Source organism: Plutella xylostella, chromosome 15 (assembly GCF_932276165.1).
Source record: "Plutella xylostella chromosome 15, ilPluXylo3.1, whole genome shotgun sequence".
Lineage (NCBI taxonomy): Eukaryota > Metazoa > Arthropoda > Insecta > Lepidoptera > Plutellidae > Plutella > Plutella xylostella.
Window position 1 is genome coordinate 3,536,568 of NC_063995.1, and position 20,935 is coordinate 3,557,502.

Sequence of the window (20,935 nt, forward strand, 5' to 3'; positions counted from 1 at the left end):
TTTTGAACTGAGATTTTAATGTAAACATGTTTATTGATGTGAAATAATCAGTGCTGTAAATACTTTTGAACTGAGATTTAAATTTTTTAATATAAACCTGTGTTTGAAATCCATTTCTCCTTATAATATAAACCTTGTGTTATTCAAACCTTCTTTCATCCATCTTTACATCAGCTTCAGTAAGACACTTGAAAAGTACCTACTGTAACATTTTCGAAGTAAATTTTAATATTATGAATTATCGAATCAAATTTCGTTACTGATAAATCAATTATCTCTTTTAGCACCAATTACATAATTCTACTAAAATTTCATGAAGAAAATGCACTTAACCACTCTAAATACATAATAGTTTTCTAACGCTCGGGAATACGACCGTTGCCGAACAATGACGAAGATTTCTATTTGCATTATCAATTTTGGGGAACTGTCCATACAATACAATTACTTTATATTCATGCAATAGAAAACATTTCATCGCGACCCATCATGTCCGCACTGCTGGGGCACAATGAAGAGCAACTTGAGTCATGTTCATGTCATATACTTACAATACAAATTTAACTTTATAGAGTTGCAATATGGAGCATATTTGAGTGGTTCGTTCACTAGCGAATGGCTGTTTACGCGCCTAGTTACAACCTAGCGAGCCCAGTGTGGAGATGCTTTGGCACGACTAGTCACAAGCTAGCGAGCCCAGTGTGGAGATGCTTTGGCACGACTAGTCACAACCCATACACTACCAAAGTGTGAAACGACTAGCCACAACCTAGTCACTACCATCTTTGTTTCATTTGCTTGAGTGACAGAATCAGCTGACATAAAATTAATCATGGTGACGTTTTTTATTTTGGTGCGTGTGTTGTGATTTAATTTTATTTGGAAATATTAATATTCCAGTTTCAGTTGAGGCCGCTGACCAATAAACCAAATGAACAAGACAGTAATTTATAAAATTCTTGCATAATGTTTTGAACTACGTATTATAATCGTATTTTGGTGAACTGATGGATTAGAGGGTTCTAATTTGAATGTCAACCATCAACAGTGATTCTATCTGTATGAGAATTAAATGATGGGCAATGAAAACTCTCAACTTAAGGGCCTGGAGATCGAAGAGAACCCTACTGAGGTAACAGACTTTTGGGCTCAGTACCAAGCTACAATCAAGGATAGCTGCAGATACTTTAGCCTCAAAAGTGATGGTTCAGTTTCTGTATTTAAGGGAGAAGCAGTGCTGGGACCCCTGTGGTCTGTTTCTACACCATTAGAAAAGTTTTCCAATGTAAGTTATTATATTTATACTCATTACAAGTGATTACTTTATCAATTTAGGCACTCTGAGCAATTTGACCTAATGGCTTATTTATTACTTTTTTCCAGAATTTATTGAAATACCGCCATCCATGTATAGTTCGCTACATATCATCATGGCAGCAGAGGTCCACCTTCCACCTTGCTACTGAATTTGTGCAACCATTGTCTCGAGTGCTCAGCTCAAACAATGCTCTTCAGATTTGTATCGGACTTAATAATATTCTGAGATCTTTGGTGTTCCTCCACGAGCAGGTACTTTTTTTGTTTATTCTAAATATTAAGTAAACAAAAGTGCCTAGACAAATAAACATGAATATTATTATCATGCAAACAATGCTCATAATTATTATCTATATTGATTTGAAGCTGCAAAATACCTTTCAGACTAATAATAAATAAGAATATTGTGTATGTTAACTGTATAATAAAATGTGTATATTTTTATCCAGGCTGGTATGTCCCACAACAATGTCAGTTTATCAGCTGTGTATGTGAGTGGGGATGGCCAGTGGAAGCTCGGCGGACTACAGTACTTATGCTCCTTCACTGAGTTGACTCCTGCTTATCTGAAGCATGCAAGAATCCATAGGTGAGTGTAATGATTGATAGATGAAATTGTGCATGAACTTTTTATAATAAAATTGTGTATGATCTACATTGTTAATTCATAGTAATTATTATAAAACTATAAGAGGCATTCTTAAGACAGTGTAATTGTAATAAAATATTGTTTCAGATATGATAAGGCTGTAGATCCAAGTGAAGATTCATACAAAGTGACTGGAAAAGTAGATCAGTATGCATTTGCTGTTTTAGTGGAAGATGTCTTTAAAGGGTGTAAAGATGGTAAGCAAGCATTCAAGAGCTGAGAATATTTTCTTTGTTGTATATATTGTGTTCTTATTCTGGAAAAGAGTTACTTATACAGATATTGATGTATATATATATTTTAAAATTTTCATTACAGATGAAGTGCCTCACTTGCGCGAATTCAGAAAGTACTGTCACGACAAGCTCCAGAACAGCGACCCCGCTCAAAGACCCGACCTGTCCGAGGTGCTGCAGCACAGCTTCTTCAACCATGAATTCATATCAATATACAAATTCCTCAACTTCCTGCCTTTGAAGTCTAACGAGGAGAAGAGCTCGTTTTTCTCTAACATCCTAGAGAATCTGCGGAGCTATGACGAGGAGACGGTGGCGGCGCAGCTGGGCGGGCTGCTGCTGGCGCGGGTCACGCTGCTGGACGACACTGCCAGGAAGGATGTCATACCCTACATATTCAAGCCAAATAATGGTAATCATGATTTTTTGAGTCATTCGTCAAGTCGTGCGCCTTAGACTCGCGCGCCACGCCCGAGTTGCCCCTCCCGTATTTTCCTACTTTTTTTGTCGTCAACTCGCTCGACTGTGAAAATATGTAGAGTCAGCCACAAAAGTAATAATTTATTTTGCTTAAGGTAACTAATTAAAATGTATAGGGTATTTTATAAGACTTTACTTTAAAATAAAATCAGTAATTAATCTCCCTTGGCAAACTGTTCTCTTCGAACACCTCCTCTGCACCTGGACCACCTGCATCTGACCGTACTTTACATGGGCTCGCGAGTTGACGATATAAAAAAACAGAAGATGCCAACTCGCGTGGCGCGCGACTCTAAGGCGCGCGACTTGACGAACGACTCGATTTTTTCCTGTTGGTAAATTAAATCATTATAAATGTTGCAACTAAATATTAAGACACTGGCACTGAAAATACTTAAACGTTAGACGCTATCTATTTGATTATGATTATCAACATTGATAACTGATATTACGACATACTACTTAATACTATAATATTAAACAGTAATATTAAACAAATAAACCATACACTTTCAGAAAGAACAGCAGATGATGAAAACAATGGTTTTTTTAGTCTTGCCGTTTTCAAGGAGCATTTGAAACCCCGAGTATTGCAGCTGTTCGGCGTGCGAGATTCGCAAATAAGGCTGCTCCTTCTAACGCATTTCTCAAAATTCGTCCATGTATTCACCCATGAAGAACTGTCACAACAAATTCTACCGGAGGTTAGTGCAGTGATATTTTATAAAGTTTAAGACACATAAAGTTTTTTTTATTTGGGAAGGATATGTTAGATAACTTATTTAGCCAAACACTCTTTATTTTTCACCATAATCATCAGGCAAAAAACATCTCCCTACTTTAATCATAGATAGGTCTCTCCGAAGGTGTGTCACAACCACAACACACGGCACACTGTATACCGGCTACTTGTCTGAGGCATTTGTTAGTCGTATACCTCGAAATCAAAAAATCCTTGTAGCTTTTCACCTATTCGCATTTCACCTTGATAGCGTTTTTTGTGGTAGCGTATAATATCGGTAGTATATTTTGTTACTAGCATATATTTTAACAGATTTTTACAACAGTAGCAAATTTGTATGTAGCATGTATTATCAATAGCTTATTTATTAAGCTGCATATATTTTCAATAGCAAGTAAGTATTTTATGTCGCATCTTATTTGGGTCGCATATTGTTGTAGTGTAAAAGAAATATCGCGAAATGTACCTAATAATGCATTACAAACAAATATCTATCAAAGTGAAAAGCGACTACAGTGAAGGCAGGCAGGAAAGTAAAGATTTTTTCAGACAATTGTCAGTAGCGATCAAAAATTATACTACAAGAATAAAAATCTATTCAGAAATTTTGATATCGCGGCGAAATGCGAATAGGTGAAAAGCTACAAGGATTTTTTGATTTCGAGGTATACGACTAACAAATGGTCTGAGGTCGTTCGCCCAGCGCCCAAATTTAGCTGATTGATGAGAGCACGCGGAAAGTGCCCCAATGTGAACAGGATGGCGGTTGTTCAATGATAAATTTTGTTAAAGAAGTTTAAAAATTAAATGTATTTTTTTCTTCACAGTTACTTCTTGGGATCAAGGATACTGATGACAATTTGGTAGCGGCAACATTAATATGCTTGAGTGAGTTAGTGCCCGTGCTGGGAGCAGATACAGTGGTCGGAGGTAGGAGAATCAAATTGTTTACTGATGGGAGACCAAACTCGAAAAATAGCACATACAATTGTAATTCAAAAACAATCAGAACTTCTAATCTTCCTGCTAAGTCCCTGCAAGATTTTTCGTGCAGTGAAGAAATAATTTTCCAAGGAAGCAATAATTCACTAGCTTTACCACTAAACGAAAGGCCGACTCCTGTCGGAGGAGAAGCAATAGACGACGATGTGAAAGTATTAGAATCAGACAGTAAGATTATGGAAAGTGAGGAGGACTGGAGCGACTGGGAGAACAGTCATCACAATATACATTCCGGTGAACATTCCGATGGTCACCTACTCATACTAACGGATACACAGGAGGAACAGACACGATTGAATGACAATATTCTAGACGTGCCTGCGAACCCGCAATCGAAGATAGATAAGAATGATTACCTACGGAAAGCAGCTCTTGATGCGAAAAAGAATATGGTTGACATATCAGACTTGGATATAAAAAATCAAAAGTTCGAGTTCACGAAAAAAGGTGGAGATGAATTTGATTTCTTTGCGGATATGACTCCAGTTATTGAAAAGCCGACTATATCAAATGTAGTTGACGTGAAATCTGTAAGTACGGATTTGAGCAGCAAGTTGAACTTTGTGCCCGATCTGGACGAGGGTGGGGAGGGCAGCGAGGGCTGGGGCGACGACTGGAGCTAACTGCTGTAATGTAAGAATTCAATTCGTATCGTATGTAGATGTATTATAAATTATATGTGTAAATAAATAATAAAATCATATAAAAATATTTTTTATCAACCTATGTTGTAAAATATGCAAGATAGATTTTCAATAGTTAACTTATGTTATGCACAATAAAATTACAGCATGGGTAAAGTGATAATTTATTCAATTTTATAAGTGATGTTAAAATATTAACCAAATGGAAGATTGGCGAATGTGGGGAAGGCTTTTTAAAATTATCATACTTATAGTAGTTGAAAATTACATAAATTAAACAATCAATTTTGGGCTAGATTCATTAAGCACTTAGCACTTCTAAAATCTAAGTAATGTACTTGGTCATTAATTAGCAATTTGTTAATGAATTTTATCACTTTCACCCTGTCATTGTTCTAGTGATTCAATTAAACTAATATTTCACTGGAAAATAAGTGTTTCTATCACAATGCCTAAACAATAATTTAAATTATTCTTAACTCTTATAAAATAGGTAACATTTTCCTTATCATAACACGTGAAATTATTTATAATTGGAATAAAATATATTTAATCCAGTCACCAAAAATATAGAATGGACTGTAAAATATTATTATCTTCTGAAGTCAAACACAAAATTATTGCTAATTTTTAAATAGTTTAAATGCTTCAAGCTGAGCTGTGTTAACTGTGTATTACTCTAACGTTAGGTATACAATACCATAGAGTAATATGCTTATTATACTTTAAAACTATTATTCTATGTGTAGCTTATAGATAAATCAGAGTGGTCAGGGAAGCGGTCAGTAAACGTGAATTTGTATGGTGCGGGAGACACGGCACCAAGCGGTAATAAAGTAGTAACTCCTCCATACAAATTCACGTTTACTTACTAAAAACTTGCACTCTCCATAAAGATTTGCTTAAACTATTTAGCATCATACATATCTTGCTTACAACTTCTTAAATTATTTGTACGAAAAAGTTTCTTCCGTCAAACTAACGCTAAGGAGGTAGGTACTAATTTATCGTACAAATAATTTACGGAATCTATTTGAAACTAACGCATTACGCATGCGTAAGTTTCATTTACATAGTAAGTACAATATTGAGAATTATTAGGATGAAAAGTGCTAGTTATAAGTACTTAAATTTTGCTTTGCAATACTAAATGCCCATCACTAATAAAAAATCGCTCATAAACATACAATATAAAAACATGTAAATAAATATTTAATTATATGAATCTTTGGTGTGATTTTCTTAACTTGGTTATCCTATATAAACTTATAATAATAATACCTAGATGGCAATTTTCCTCTGTACAACAATATCCTTGGAGCTATCATTAAATGTTTCTATCATTTGTTGGCGCGCCAGGTCCGACAGATTCTGTAGATCGTCACGGGTCATGCCCTTTGTAGGTATCGGTGGCAACGTCGTGATTACTACTTTCCCTGAAAATTCATTGAATTTAAAGTCATATTTTTATTTATTAATAGGTATAAGTATCATAATAATAATCTATCTAATAGTAATTTAAATAAGCAATAAAATATCTTAATGTGAGTAATAAGAGCTTTAAATACTAATAATTAAGTTCATCAACTGTCCATGATCTCACCTGGTTCAAATGTTTTCGTGTCACTGTCCAGGAAATAATACTGACTAAATACAACAGGCATAATAGGAATCTGAGCGTCAATCGCTAAAAAAAACGCTCCTTTTTTAAAGGGCTGTATGCTTCCTTTATTATATCTAGCTCCCTCAGGATAAATCCATAGTTTTGTCTGAAAAAAAATACAGAAATATAATTAAATGTCTTTATTATGTTTTCAGAGGATAGTATACATACTTTGTGTATGTTATAAATAAAATGATAGGTACAGACCTTATCCTGGATAACTCTTTGAGTAGCTTCTCTCATCAAGAGTCTTGCTTTGTCTGTTTTTAGTCTGTCAATAAAAACTAATCCAGAAAGCCAAGCTCCAAATCCAAATGCTCCAGCAAACATCAAAGGTCGTTTAGCCACCACAGTGCATCGCTTCATACGAGGCCACATGTGGAACATACCTGAAATTAAGATGGGTTGGTATTTTTAATTAATTGCGTGTGGCATTCACGGGTGAAAGGAGTCCCGCAAAAGTTAGGAATGGTTTTTGCAAATAATTATCATAAAAGTTTTCATTTCTTTAAAAAGATTAATGTGCTGCTATTATTTACCCCGTAATAGTTTTCATTTATTTACCGAGAATGTCCAGAGAACTTTGATGATTTGATATTACAATACAGCTCTCTTCCGTGTCCCAGTTTTGTAAACCTCTTAGTTCCCATTCTATTCCAACTATGTTAGATGCGTAGCGACAAAATTTCGAAGCAAGGCTGAAACAGAATTGAAATTTTGGTCTTTGATTTAACTGTCTTCGTAATTTAATTATGTTAACGATAAATATGTAACGAACGAAGTCATTCATTACATTTTCACTATCGCATGAATTCAAATTTATTTTGGGATGACATTTAGCGGCAAAAAATAATCAATAACTTACACTAGATTCGTAACGTCGCGAGGGTAAAGAAGAACTACTGGCATTAAAACAGTGCAAACTGTTAACACATACGCATAATATAGGAGAAACTTAAGATAATATCGAAAAACATTACTTTTTTCATATAAAAAAGGTAAAGTAAATATAAAACCCGCCAAAAATAATTCAGGATATGAGTAAAAGGAAGCCATGACTGATTGAAAATTGCGCCAAAAGTGTTGCAACACGAAATATTTATTTTATGGTATAGTGGTTTCCATACACGGGCAAGTGGTGAAGACCTCTTGCTTACTTCAAGCTTCATATGCATTCGTAAAGAAGGGGGACACATTATAGGACTGATAAGTTTGCACGATCTTTCGGGACGGTTCATGCCAGATCGCTCTCGGACGTCCGAAAACTAAAGGTCAGTACAAGGTTACGTCCGATAGTTTGAACACCGTAGTGTATATTCATTAACTTGTAGAACTGGTCCCCCCTTAAGTTGGTAAGTAGGTTAAAGTATAATAATAATAAAATATCTGTATAACGTAGTGTTTTTTTTCCTCAGTGATCTGCCCCAGCAGGGAATCGAACCTGGGACCTTCGGCATAGCAGTCAGGGTCACTAACCACTACACCATTCGACCGTATAAAGCTACTATCTAATTTATTGCTTCTATGGTGCAGATATTAAAAATATTGTGATTTTTTTTTCATTTGTAGCAGTGTGTATGTGACTTACTTTATACCACAGATTAGTACATAGCACGTTTTTTTTAATACTTGCGAATATGGCAACACTACAGTATTATTAAAAAATATCCTTTTCCGGTAGTTCTCTTGAAGTGAAAGCCGACTTTATTTCGGCTTTACTTCAATAAGTCTATAAAATGGTGAGATATATCCACTAAATACTCTGTGCTCTTTATAGTTTTCTTTATAACTTAATAAATTACTGAGTTACTTTTATAGAATCCTTGTGATCGTTGCAAAAATTTTGGATTGTGATATTGATGACGGGTAACGACAGTGTAATCTGGTGTTAAATAGTTGGTCAAAGCCTGAAAAAATTGTGATAAAGGGTTCAATTCAGTAGTTTGCAGGTTTTATTATGATCTCTATTATATAAAACAAGTGTTTACTTTCAATATCTGTTAGTTAAAGAGGTTAACATTTTTATAACCTCAATGATGAAATACAGACACATGCGCGTCATCTGATGCTATGGGAGATTCATTAAAGATTGGTATTGCCGTGTTTTACGTGTAATATTTAATTGATTTTGGATTAACCATAGCATCCATGATTATAAAGTGTCTCTGAGAGAAAATGTTGTCAACTGACTTGTCCATGTCTTGGTGAGCTTCCTCATAGTAATGTTGTGTGTTAATTTTTAGGGTTTCGTCAAAGTTGTTAAGTGCAAGCAGTACTTCAAGAGGTACCAAGTTAAGTTCAAGAGGCGTCGTGAAGGAAAAACCGACTATTACGCGCGTAAACGCCTTACTGTTCAGGTATGTTCTTATTCTTAACCATAGTATTCACAACATCAGGAATTAAATGATGAAATACCGACACATGCGCGTCATCTGATGTTTTGGAAGATTCAGAAAAGATTTCCAGTGCCGTGTTTTACGTGCATTGATAAATTGATTTTGTAGTCGACCACAACAGTCATGATTATAAAGTGTCTCTGATACTTGTTAGTAACTTATTGAAAGTCTATAATCAGATCTACCTTTATTTAATAAGTCTCTTTATTTATTTTAGGACAAGAACAAGTACAACACCCCCAAATACCGCCTGACTGTGCGTCTCTCCAACAAGGATGTGACATGCCAAGTAGCATACTCTCGCATTGAGGGAGACCACATTGTCTGTGCTGCATACTCTCACGAGTTGCCCAAGTACGGCATCAAGGTTAGTGTTCATAGTTGTTTTTTTACCTATTATTAATATATAATGCAGGGTGAACATTTAGTATTATGATGATTCAGAACGGGCGGTCTGAAGTGACGTACAATCACTCAAAATCCTGTTGTTATAGGTTCATTTCTGAATACTATTTTTAATCTTAATTAACTAACCTAATCCATGAGCAAATCTACAAATTCTTAACAATTTCCAGGTAGGTCTGACCAATTATGCGGCTGCCTACTGCACAGGTCTGCTGCTGGCTCGGCGCCTGCTTCAAAGACTAGGTCTGGACACCTTGTACACTGGTACCACAGATGTCACTGGTGATGAATACAATGTAGAACCTGTTGACAATGGACCTGGAGCATTCAGGTAAGCTATATTTTGTTTATTAATTTACTCTTCATGTTTTCCAATGATGATTCAGAACGGGCGGTCTGAAGTGACGTACAATCACTCTAAATACTGTTGTTATTATGTTCATCTCTGAGCCTTATTATGTGAATGTCATAAGACTGTGATAAGATGCAATGAACTCATGGCAGACCATTGTTTCAGATGTTACCTGGATGTGGGCCTTGCACGAACAACTACCGGTGCTCGTGTGTTTGGTGCCATGAAGGGTGCAGTGGATGGAGGTCTCAATGTCCCACATTCAGTCAAAAGATTCCCTGGTTACGATGCTGAGGCAAAGAAATTCAATGCTGAAGTTCACAGGTACCTTAATAATCTATGTTATTAAATTTTATCCTTAAAAAAGTACTGCTCCATTCATCCTCTAATTAATAGAATATCTATCAATTAGACAGCCTTATTGGAGCAAAATTAAGTTTTAAGGCTTTTTGGTTGTCCATAGGAATACATTTATGAAGTTCCTGAAACCGGTTTTAAAAACAAAATAATCATAACATAGTTTTATAACATTGCATATGAATTTTTCCAACTAGGTGCTAACATTTAATGTTATTGTTACAGATCCCACATCTTTGGTCTCCACGTGGCTGAGTACATGCGTAACTTGGAACAAGAAGATGAAGATGCCTTCAAGAGACAGTTTGGCAAATACATTAAATTCGGAGTTACTGCTGACGCTGTAAGTATATTTTTTTATTTATATGCTAGAAATGTACGTCCAATCAAATTACATGCCTTCTTTCATGAATGTGTGTGTCGAAATTGGACTAAATTAATTGCAGTGTGGTTTTATACTTAAATTATCACTATGATATTTCAATTTAAACCATTGCATACATTTTTAATAAATTCCAAATTACTTCACATTCAGATTTTTTGTAAAATACTAACCATAACTCTTACTTATTTTATAGATTGAGACCAACTACAAGAAAGCGCATGAGGCCATCAGGGCTGACCCGTCACACAAGAAGAAGGAAGCCAAGAAGGATGCTGGCAAGCAGAAGCGCTGGAACAAACTGAAACTCACCCTTGCGGAGAGGAAGAACAGGATCAAGCAGAAGAAGGAGACTTACATCAAGAAACTGCAGGCTCAGGCCGAGGCTTCTTAAGTGGCGCAATTAAAATAAAAGCCATTGAACAGGATTTTTATAGTTTTCTTCCTAATATTCTAATAATCTTAGAAGTTCCCCAAAAGATCCCAAGTAGGGTTCATGTAATAGTCTATGACCGAGACCGAATCTTTCCGTGGCACAATATTAGTCTGGCCCGTTATGAATTTTATTTGTCGTCCCACCCAAGGGCCCTACTCATGCCCTACTCCGAATTTCCGTTTCTCGATTGTCTTGACAGTAAATTGTGTTCTGTGGTAAATTAATCAGCTGACGTTTGACAGAGTAAATTACTCTGTGCTGTCGTTGCCTGTCACAGCACAGACTACGTAGCCGAATCCGTGTCAGTGTTATTTATTTTAATAAACAAAACATTAAAATCTTTTTTACAGTCGAAAATAGCCATGGCCGGTGAAAAGATATGTATGATTTGTATAAAAGACATCGACGAAAGAAGTATCTCAGGAATTACATTAATATCTGATAGTAAGGATACTGAAGAGATCCTCCAGAAAATATTTATTTGTGCACAGGTTATTTTTCATATGGAAATCCACTTCTCTAAGTATTTATGTGATACGTGCTTGTATGAACTTAATTTAGCGTATGATTTTCGAATTAAATGCCAAAATGCACCGCATAATATGCAGAGTCATATAAATAGTAATGTACAAACAAAAGTTCATGAAGAAGTTTCAACTGATGAAAATTGGGATACATTTAGCTGCAAGAGTGATCCTGATGAGGCACATGTTAAGCCACACATAGATTTTTGTTCCAAAAGCCAAGAGATCCTTCATAAGAATGTGAAAGTAAAAAATTACAAATGTGTGATATGTGACAAAACTTTAAGTACTGAGGCATCATTGGTAAGACATAAAATATTAATGCATGAGAAAAGAAAACATGTGGGAAAAGTGACTGGATTTGGTGCAACGCGTCTCTATAATTGTACTGAATGTTCATATTCAACTCCGCATAGCCAGACTCTGGTGAATCACATGCGGAAACACAGTGGTGAGAAGCCGTACCACTGCCACTGTGGGAAAAGCTTCACGCAAGCATCTGCTCTGACTGCTCACAGCAAAATCCATAGTAATATAACATATTACACTTGCCCAACATGTGGAAAGCAATTTAAACTTGCCTGTGCTCTTAAGAAACACTTCAAAGTCCATGAAGAAGGAACCTACTGTTGCAGATTGTGTGCTAAAAACTTAAAATCAAAGGAAACTTATGAAAGCCACATGCGGCGCCATTATAATGTCCATAACTACAGCTGTGAGGACTGTGGAAATACTTTTGTAACATCATCTGAGTTAATCAATCACAGAAAAAAACACAAACTCCAGGAAACTGTTGAGTGTCACTTATGTGGCTTCAAGACTCCTAGAAAATCTGTATTAATTCAACATATTAAAAGGTAATTTCTTAATCCATGTGTTAAACTGTTGTTCCTAATTACCCAGCTTCCCAACTGTACCTAAATTACAATTATTTTAGGATTATGTTAACCTTATTAAACATTTTATGTTCATTCCACAGACACACAGGTGAGAAGTTATACAAATGTGATCTCTGTGCACTGTGTTTCATCACACTGAGTGAGCTCCGCATCCACACCCGCACCCACACTCGGGAGAAGCCCTACACCTGCCCTGCCTGCGGCCAGCGGTTCATGCACAGCTCCAGTGTCAACAAACATGTGCGGAATCTACATGGCAACACTTCTTATAAGTGGAGCAATGCTAAAGAAAAGAACAGAAATATGGTATCTTGAAAAGTAATTCAATTTGATTTTTAAATAAAACAATATGGATTTTATAGATTTTTATAGTATACTATTTATGTAAGTATGTCATCTAAACACATAAAATATAAATTGGATACTTATCAGGAAACACTAATAATTGTATTATGAATTTGTAATGTCTGAAAAGCTATGGATAATTGAATGAGAAATATCAACATCTAATAATATTTCAAGGATAATATTAAATTCTCAGAAATAATTTATGAAGTGAGTGTTATACTTAACGTCTAACCTATTCTTAAAACTAGTATTCGTTAGTTCAAGTTATAAAAAACACATATAGGTGAAAAACTTGCCAATGTTTATCTTGATTTAAAAAATCTGGTTATCCCGTAAATGGACAGTTCTAATAAGAAAGTTGTCATAGGTAATAAAACTTTACTAATTAATACCAAACCGAGTAGTTACCTACATACGTCCTATCGCTGTACGGAATCTGTTCGGCACTGGACAGCACAACTCATTTATGAATTATAAACCATTCCTAACTCGCTCATTGCGCGACTAAATATAAAATACATTAAATGTTCAGAAAATGTCTTAGCTAATATAGGTAATGTAGAATATAATCTAATCGTCTTCGTAGTCGTCGTCGTCGGAGACGTACTTGCGCGGCTTGCGCTTGCGCGCCGGCGTGCCCTTGCCCTTGCCCTTCAGCTTGATCTTCATCTTCACGGACCGGTTCGACTCGCCGTCCGAGTCTTCCTCCTCTGTACAACATAAATATTTTATTAATAATTGAGACTATTTGAGACCTATTGAGAATGCTAACTAATAAATGAAGAATGGCATCATGGGCCACTCATGAAATTTGGCAAAGTACCTACCAGCGAAAGTGCCTTGGGACACGTCAACATCAAGCCTTTCCCTTCGACAGGCTAACCTAGACTAGCTCAACAAACTAACCTTCTTTATCATCAGACTCATCCGAGTTCTGCCCGCTGTCGTAGCGGCGGCGCATCTCTATGAAGAGGTTGCGCAGGCGCACAGAGTCCGCGTAGATCAGCGACGTGTCCTCGTTGTACGTCTGCGCGTTGGCGCACAGCGTGAAGAAGTCGCGCTCCAGGTCGCCGATGTCGTTGTACTGTAAAAGAGAAAGTGGTATAAAATAGCGTGATGATTATTCCTTTAACTCCACGAGCATAGGGCCTGTACAGTTCTTCTCCAGAACGTTTCTGTCGTGCATGCAGCGCCTTTGTCGGTCAAACGGAGACGGAACGGTTTAGACGGAAACGGCAAGTACAGACGAATACGTCTCAGTCTGTACTTGCATATGATGCTCAGCTTAAGCCATCCACATCTGTGGTGAAAGGATTAGCCTGTCAGATTACAGTAACAATAACATGAATGCAATACACCCTGCAGACTGCGAGAGAGATCGCAGCGCTCAATCAAGAAGGAAAGGGGCCAGGCGGGGATATCTTGGGCGGACATCTCTGAACTGGCTCAAGATCGTAAAGAGTGTCGGCGTTTCACTAAGGCCCTTTGCTCTCCAACGGAGATTGCGAATAATTAACTAATGTACCTTGCTGTCCTCGATCCTGTTCATGATCTTCTTGATGTCGATGGGCTTCTTGATGACGTCGTAGTAGTCGGGCAGCTCGCGCTTCGACGGCAGCTTCATGAACGGCTCGGACAGAACGCGCGCGTTCCTGGGGACGTTGCCACACGTTCGTATACAGGTGTTCGCAAATGTAGTTTGGTAAGGCGAAAGAGGTGATTTTGCACGTCATTTGATTAATTTCTAGATAAGGAAATGGTATTACAAAAAAAATCGTGAACTTGTTATGGAGAATCATTTTTTTTAGTGCACTTTTCAAAGACAGAAAAAATTACTCAAAATAACGAGCTTATTATATCTTTTATAGGTATTTCTTTATCATCGGGCATCGGTGGTAGCAACTTACTAACATATCAGTGTAATAATTTCTCAGTATGGAAAGCAACTCACTCGTCGGCGAAGTTGATGATCTTCTTCATGATGCTCTTGAGTCGCTTCTTCAGCAGGTTCACCTCGGTCTTGCTCTTCTTCTTGGACGAGCTCGGTGCCTCCTCCTCCTCCGACTCCTCGTTGCGACTGCAAACAAAATAACGATACATTTATTACTTTGTCACTAGTAAAAACAATAACAAATACATACCATGACATACCCATTTAATACATGATCTATTGGTCGAACCGAACAACGGTTCCTAAGTAAACATAGCCTCTCACATACCTTTTTGGGTTTTCAATCTCCTATGAATACATAACTTACAGTAGAATGTAGATATAAGACTTTATTTTCGACCTTGGGAAAAATTGTTTAGTTTGACCAGTAGCATGACCTACTTATTAAACTAATAACTGGCTGTAATTTATCAACATCATATACTGACCGTCTCTTCTTCCCCTTCTTCCGCTTCTTGTCCAGCACCTCATCGTCGTCATCATCTTCCTCTTCCTCGTCGAACTCGTCGTCGATGGCCTTGAGCCACTCCTTCTCCGTGACCGAGTCCGTGTAGTCCACCTCCTTGCGCTGACGGGAGCCGCGGCCCAGCACCTCGTCCTCTTCCAGGTAGTTCCAGCTTTGACCCTGTGCAGAGAGATATTAGTGTGTTAGTAGCACAAAGCAAATACAAAGTAGAGCTGCCATATTTCGTTTTCTATATAGGATGAGATGAAGCCACTAATCGGGGTTGAAGGCTGAGGTGCGCGGGGGTGCGGGACGCGAACTCCATCTTAGTTCAAGTAGATGAACTTTTATGTAAAGCTCAGGTTAACGCCATCTAAGTTCAAGTAGAAAAAGTAGCCTCTGTGGTTATACATTGCTGTAAAACGTGTAAGTGAAACAGCAATTCAAGTTCAAGACTATTTATTATTTATCTACCCACTTATACCCACAACCCCCCTTTTACAAGGCTTTATATAGATATATACCATACTCACACAAAAAAAATTTAAAAGAAAAATTTAAAAACAATACCTAAGTAGGTATAAATATAAATTTACAAAGCATTGTTTAACTTGTATTAATAAGGATAAGTACAGTAGGTACCTTGTAATAAATCTTAAGCTATCAATTTAAGATTTCAAACAGTTTTAAATACAACGTATCAATTTATCATCACGTAGTTACGTCGCTTTTATATTGTATTGTAACGATAGTAAAGTAGGCAAGAATTAATCATAAATCTTAACTAAGAATCTATATAAATATTAGCGTTACATAACCACTAACACAAAAAATACTTATCAATTTAGTTAAAGTTTTGACTATAGTGTAGTAAAACCACCAAACGTACACGATATAGGTTTATTTCCATGACTTTCAGCATTATTCATAGTTTTAGCAATAAATTACATTTTTATAATCCACAACTCGAACCACCATTTTTCATCCCAAAAACCCAATTGCCCCCTTTTTCTGACATCTCGCCTGACACCTATTCCTTTCTGTCAATCAAATGTCAGTCTCCCTCAAGAGCGGTGTTGCCACTATTCCTCGTAACATAATAGAATCAATTAAAATATGAATTAATGTTGTGAAATAATACCCAATTTAGGATACTTTCACAGTGAACCTTACACTCGTCCATCCTGACCTCGTGTATGTCCTCATACACGGATCAAAGTAGATACAAAGGCACCTTACACTCGGCAAGTGAGACTGACTATCGATAGTATTAATTATACCTAATATCATTAAGTTAGGTAGGTCTACACTAATATAATGAAATTATTAACTTTAACATCAGACAAAATATTTGTATAAAACAATGACTTGACAATCAATCAACAGTTATCAGTGCAAATTGTAAACGTTAATTACTACTCCTTGTACATTGTAATAACAATTTCATAAAAATGGCCATAATAAGACGTTATTTTTATATAAACGAAGAGATAACAATCTGATAATCCATCCATTTCTAGTAGAGAACCGTGTATCCAGTACTTGCTAACCCATCCATTCTAGCAATACTGGATACTTAACAAATCAAAATCTGCTAACCCATCCATTCTAGCAGACTTCAATTATTCCTATCTTGCAGGGAATCCAGTACCAGCTAACCCATCAATTCTAGCTGTACTGATAGAAAACTCATTAGTCCTGCAAACCCATTCTTGCAATACTGCAAACCCATTCTTGCAGGACTAAGATATTACTAAGTTACATCTTCTTAGAGCTTGAACTTAATCCATCATAATTCAACATCGATTCATTAAATGACCTTGGTCCTTAAAATTCATCCATTAAGTATTTTTACAATAACAATCGTCTGGATCCTTGGTCCATATCTTAATACCATGATTAACTTTAAATAACATGAACTTTACTTTGATAACTGTTGTTCTTCAAATTATCCATTTAAAATCCATCAATCCATAATATCCATACACATATCTATCAATATTATTAAATAATTAAGTATATAATGTTAATATTAATTCCATAAAATTCATCCATTAAGTATTTTTACAATAACAACCTTCTGGATCTTTGTTTTGTTCCATGATTAACTTTTACATAACATACTTTGATACAGACCAACTATAAAGTCCTGACAATAAAGAGTGCGATTTTGCTAAGACTTTTTATCATTGTCAATTATTTGCTTACAGTTAGGTACATTCATTTAAAAAAAATAACATGCCGATTGATAATAGTTTTTAAACGGATATGTTCTTAAATAAAAATAATAAATCGATTTAAATACAGTCTAACAATTAGTTAGGTTCCACTTCCGTTTCCATGACTTAATAGTTTTGCTGTAATTGTTATCCTTCAAATCATCCATAAAAATTGCATCAATCCATATCTATTATATCCATCATACATATATTACTTACTCCTTACAGATTAAACTACAATGTCACGCATTAATATGAAACTCTGAAAGTTATTCACTCCACAACTGGTATTAAGTACTTATAAGTATCCTTAAATAATGTTTAAACAATGAAATATATCAGAGGCGCAATCGTAAGTAAAAACCTAGGTAAGTACCAATTAACCTGAGATGTCAGAAAAAGAACTTACATATATTTTTTTTGTGGATTTTGATGTCTATCCAAAGTCAAAGTCATATTTTTTTTTTGATCGTGTACATTTTTTTTTTAATTACTCTCCGTTCGGATAAGGGGGGGCTCTTTTCTGTCTAAGGAGAAGAACGGAGGCAAGAAACTCCTGAGCCATCTTTTCAAAAAAAAGACTTAAAACTAGTTTGGTACTTATACAATACTTATAAGCTTAATAATAATTATTATAATAATATGAGCAGAGCCAAGTACTTATCACAGCCATGCATTAACGTCCTCTAAGTAGTCATCAATTTTATAATAAGCTTTTTTTTTAAATTAATTATTACTGATCTGCTATTAACTGAAAAAGATACCATTAAATCCCAAAACTATTATAATTACATATACCTAAGTAGGTAATTGCAAATTGCCGAAGATGGAACTAGGTAAGTACCTATACAATACAATGTAATCCCTGAAATCCCTTGCTGAATGAAGTTATCATTTCACGAGCATTTGAGAGCGCAGAGAGAATTAAGCTCAGGTACTTATCCAAATCTATTAAGGGAAAGTAACAAGTTGCCCTATATTTTTATTCAAACAAAAGTTGCTCCAGATTTATCCAAAACTTTTGATTTAACATAACTGTTAACCAATGTAAATCCCATTTAAAATAAATATTAAATAACTAGGTACCCTAGTCCTTCAGATACCTTGTTTTGACTTTTCGATACCGCTCCAACTTTATCCATAACTTTTAATTTTAACATAAGTACTTAACTGCTAATCAATGTAAATCCCATTTAAGTTGAATATTTATAATCACAAAATTTTAATACTACAAGCTTCCATATCTAGATAACCCATCCCCTCGAGCTGCCATCCATGTATGACGATATTCAGCATATTAGTCCATCAATCCATTCATCCTTGTATGATCATGACAAAATAATCTAGTCTCATTTGTCCTTAAAGGTCAACTTTGTTCAAACAAATAGATAAAAACGACAATTTAAGACAAATTCGACTGATTGTACTATTCCATAGAATGATCATGTTCTAGAGAATATTTAGTAGGTATACAATAATAATAATCACAGCAGAAACCAACGGGCAAAACCTATCTGACATATTATTATATATCCAAGTCATAAAATTTAATAAGTAGGTAATTAATCATGTTTTTAATTCGAAGCCGGTCTAACTTCCCTGGATAAAGAGTACTTTAATAAGTTGAAAACTCCACTCTCCTACGCAACAGTTCGTATATACATTAACTACAACATGTAGTAAATAGATACATGCATCTTTTCCTCAACTCCATCTCCGTGTAAAATTCCAGACGCTCACACTCACAAATGTTCACATACCTCATGATATTCATATCCACATTAAGCGCATCCAGTAATATCCGCAGGTCACAATATTGAACTGTGGAAACTCCGAAAAACACACGAGTCCTGTTGTAGCAACCGCCATTCGCCAATGGCCACATGGCAATATAAGTTCGAAATTCCCTAGGCAACAGAAACTAATCCATCTCTCAATATCCGGTCGTCACTTCAATGTAAGCCACCTTTAACCACCTATAACAGCAATACTAGATAGGTACCGTCTAAGTCACTATATGCCAAGTCTACAACAATTGAATATTACGTAACTTCTTATAAGTAGAACTTTGCAAACCCTCATAGACTGCCACAAGTTGTAGTGGCCCCCAACTAACTATCTTTGGAAAATCATAACATTAGTCCATAAGATTTTACCTACTAGATAAACTATAGGTATGGGTGAAATAGATCCGATAATTAATTATGCAATGCTATTAGCGCACAGTCATGATCCATACTTTACCCATTAGAAAAAGTAGAGTCATCATCATCATTTCATCTACTATACCTACCATACTAAATTATATACCTAATACCTATAAGTACCTTAATTTGGCTGGAATCCTTAATATATTATTAATAAAATAAAATTATTAGATCCAACTATAACACTTGAAATGCAACATATAAGTATTTATGACACACAGTCCCAGAATCGCAAGGCAATGACAAAAGGCATACAGTATTCCGTATTGTACTCGTAGCTTCATTTGAAATCATTGCGAACAGACTCAATAATGGCTTAGGAATTTTAAACTCAAGTAAATATATGTAGGTACCTACTGAATACTTGTTAGGACATAGCGTCATTCAAGTCTGTCGACAACAGCTGACTGATAGGTACCTACTACACAGATGCTGGATACAAGATTCGCTTCCACCTACCCCATCTTCATGGAATCAACAGGCCCACTCAACAATAACCTCTATGTGAGTGGGTAGACATACTAAAGGTCTACAGAAGGTACATGAACCCTTCAACGTGGTCGAGAACGGATGGAAAACCAAAGAGTCTCGCCCAGCCGGACATCAGTCCCTGCCACTTTGGTCACTTTATTTCCTTCTTTACCACCTTATTCCCCACCAATACTGAAAACAACAACAATGTTCCTTTCAAGTAAATGTCATTAGCTGAAGTAGGTAGGTATATCAAATATTTTAGATATGAATCAAAATCAAATGATGCCCTTGTAAAACTGAGTACATTTATGAAACAAAGAATCATTCAATCACAAAATGAATTATAGCACCCATGACACCATATCACATGACATATTTTAAGAGGAGGACTCTAAGAATATAATTATCGTTTCGGTTTAATATAGGTACACCACAAAAGAGAACAAAGCACTTAGGTACTTTTATACCTATTGTGACTTTACTCCAATTCCATATCAAAATTAGTTACGCAATTATTATGCGCAAGATTCCCTTTTTACATTAGAATAATTAATATTTAATTGGAATATACAAAGCCCGACCAACAAATTAATTACTCCTCCAGTGCAACCCTTCTGTGACTCACAGCCAATGCAATCAAAACCATCAAGACTTCCTCAAATGAACATTCCATCATCAAACTTGAAGCAACTGTAAAACCTCCAAAATCACTATATCAAAAAGCAATTAAGTATAAATAAAACATTGCAAGATAACTGTGCAACCACCATTCAAAATTAAGTAACAATTAATTAAGTAACAATACCA

The 20,935-nt window shown here is 35.7% G+C and overlaps 5 protein-coding genes across 7 annotated transcripts in view; 3 read left to right on the top strand and 2 right to left on the bottom strand.

Annotated features, from left to right (window-relative positions):
• The first annotated feature begins 812 nt into the window (after window positions 1–812).
• LOC119691231 (protein-associating with the carboxyl-terminal domain of ezrin) lies at window positions 813–5,137 on the top strand. The gene is made up of 7 exons (XM_038108209.2): window positions 813–1,285; window positions 1,384–1,569; window positions 1,767–1,906; window positions 2,054–2,163; window positions 2,285–2,614; window positions 3,199–3,386; window positions 4,252–5,137. The coding sequence occupies exons 1-7, from the start codon at window positions 1,073–1,075 to the stop codon at window positions 5,047–5,049; spliced, it is 1,965 nt and encodes a 654-aa protein (XP_037964137.2). The 5' UTR covers window positions 813–1,072; the 3' UTR covers window positions 5,050–5,137.
• Window positions 5,138–5,858: 721 nt separating this feature from the next.
• Window positions 5,859–8,080, bottom strand: LOC119691232 (1-acyl-sn-glycerol-3-phosphate acyltransferase alpha). Its single transcript, XM_038108210.2, has 5 exons — window positions 7,599–8,080; window positions 7,298–7,431; window positions 6,941–7,122; window positions 6,674–6,839; window positions 5,859–6,506 (listed from the first exon to the last, which is right to left on the bottom strand). The coding sequence occupies exons 1-5, from the start codon at window positions 7,787–7,789 to the stop codon at window positions 6,352–6,354; spliced, it is 828 nt and encodes a 275-aa protein (XP_037964138.1). The 5' UTR covers window positions 7,790–8,080; the 3' UTR covers window positions 5,859–6,351.
• Window positions 8,081–8,315: 235 nt separating this feature from the next.
• On the top strand, window positions 8,316–11,053 carry LOC119691261 (60S ribosomal protein L5). The gene is made up of 7 exons (XM_038108414.2): window positions 8,316–8,472; window positions 8,977–9,090; window positions 9,347–9,496; window positions 9,705–9,865; window positions 10,052–10,210; window positions 10,469–10,586; window positions 10,822–11,053. The coding sequence occupies exons 1-7, from the start codon at window positions 8,470–8,472 to the stop codon at window positions 11,017–11,019; spliced, it is 903 nt and encodes a 300-aa protein (XP_037964342.1). The 5' UTR covers window positions 8,316–8,469; the 3' UTR covers window positions 11,020–11,053.
• Window positions 11,054–11,183: 130 nt separating this feature from the next.
• On the top strand, window positions 11,184–12,847 carry LOC119691141 (zinc finger protein 660). The gene is made up of 2 exons (XM_038107761.2): window positions 11,184–12,442; window positions 12,565–12,847. Exons 1-2 carry the CDS (start codon window positions 11,424–11,426, stop codon window positions 12,797–12,799), a joined length of 1,254 nt encoding a protein of 417 aa, XP_037963689.2. The 5' UTR covers window positions 11,184–11,423; the 3' UTR covers window positions 12,800–12,847.
• The window catches only part of LOC105394910 (ATP-dependent helicase brm), a 35,245-nt gene continuing 27,146 nt past the window's right edge, over window positions 12,837–20,935 (bottom strand). For all 3 annotated transcript variants that reach the window (XM_048625903.1, XM_048625902.1, XM_048625901.1), the window contains 5 exons: window positions 15,212–15,408; window positions 14,784–14,909; window positions 14,358–14,484; window positions 13,739–13,916; window positions 12,837–13,542 (listed from right to left, as the gene is read on the bottom strand). In XM_048625903.1, the coding sequence (XP_048481860.1) occupies window positions 13,403–13,542; window positions 13,739–13,916; window positions 14,358–14,484; window positions 14,784–14,909; window positions 15,212–15,408 (768 nt within the window). In that variant the 3' untranslated portion in view covers window positions 12,837–13,402. The remainder of the gene's footprint in view (window positions 13,543–13,738; window positions 13,917–14,357; window positions 14,485–14,783; window positions 14,910–15,211; window positions 15,409–20,935) is intronic.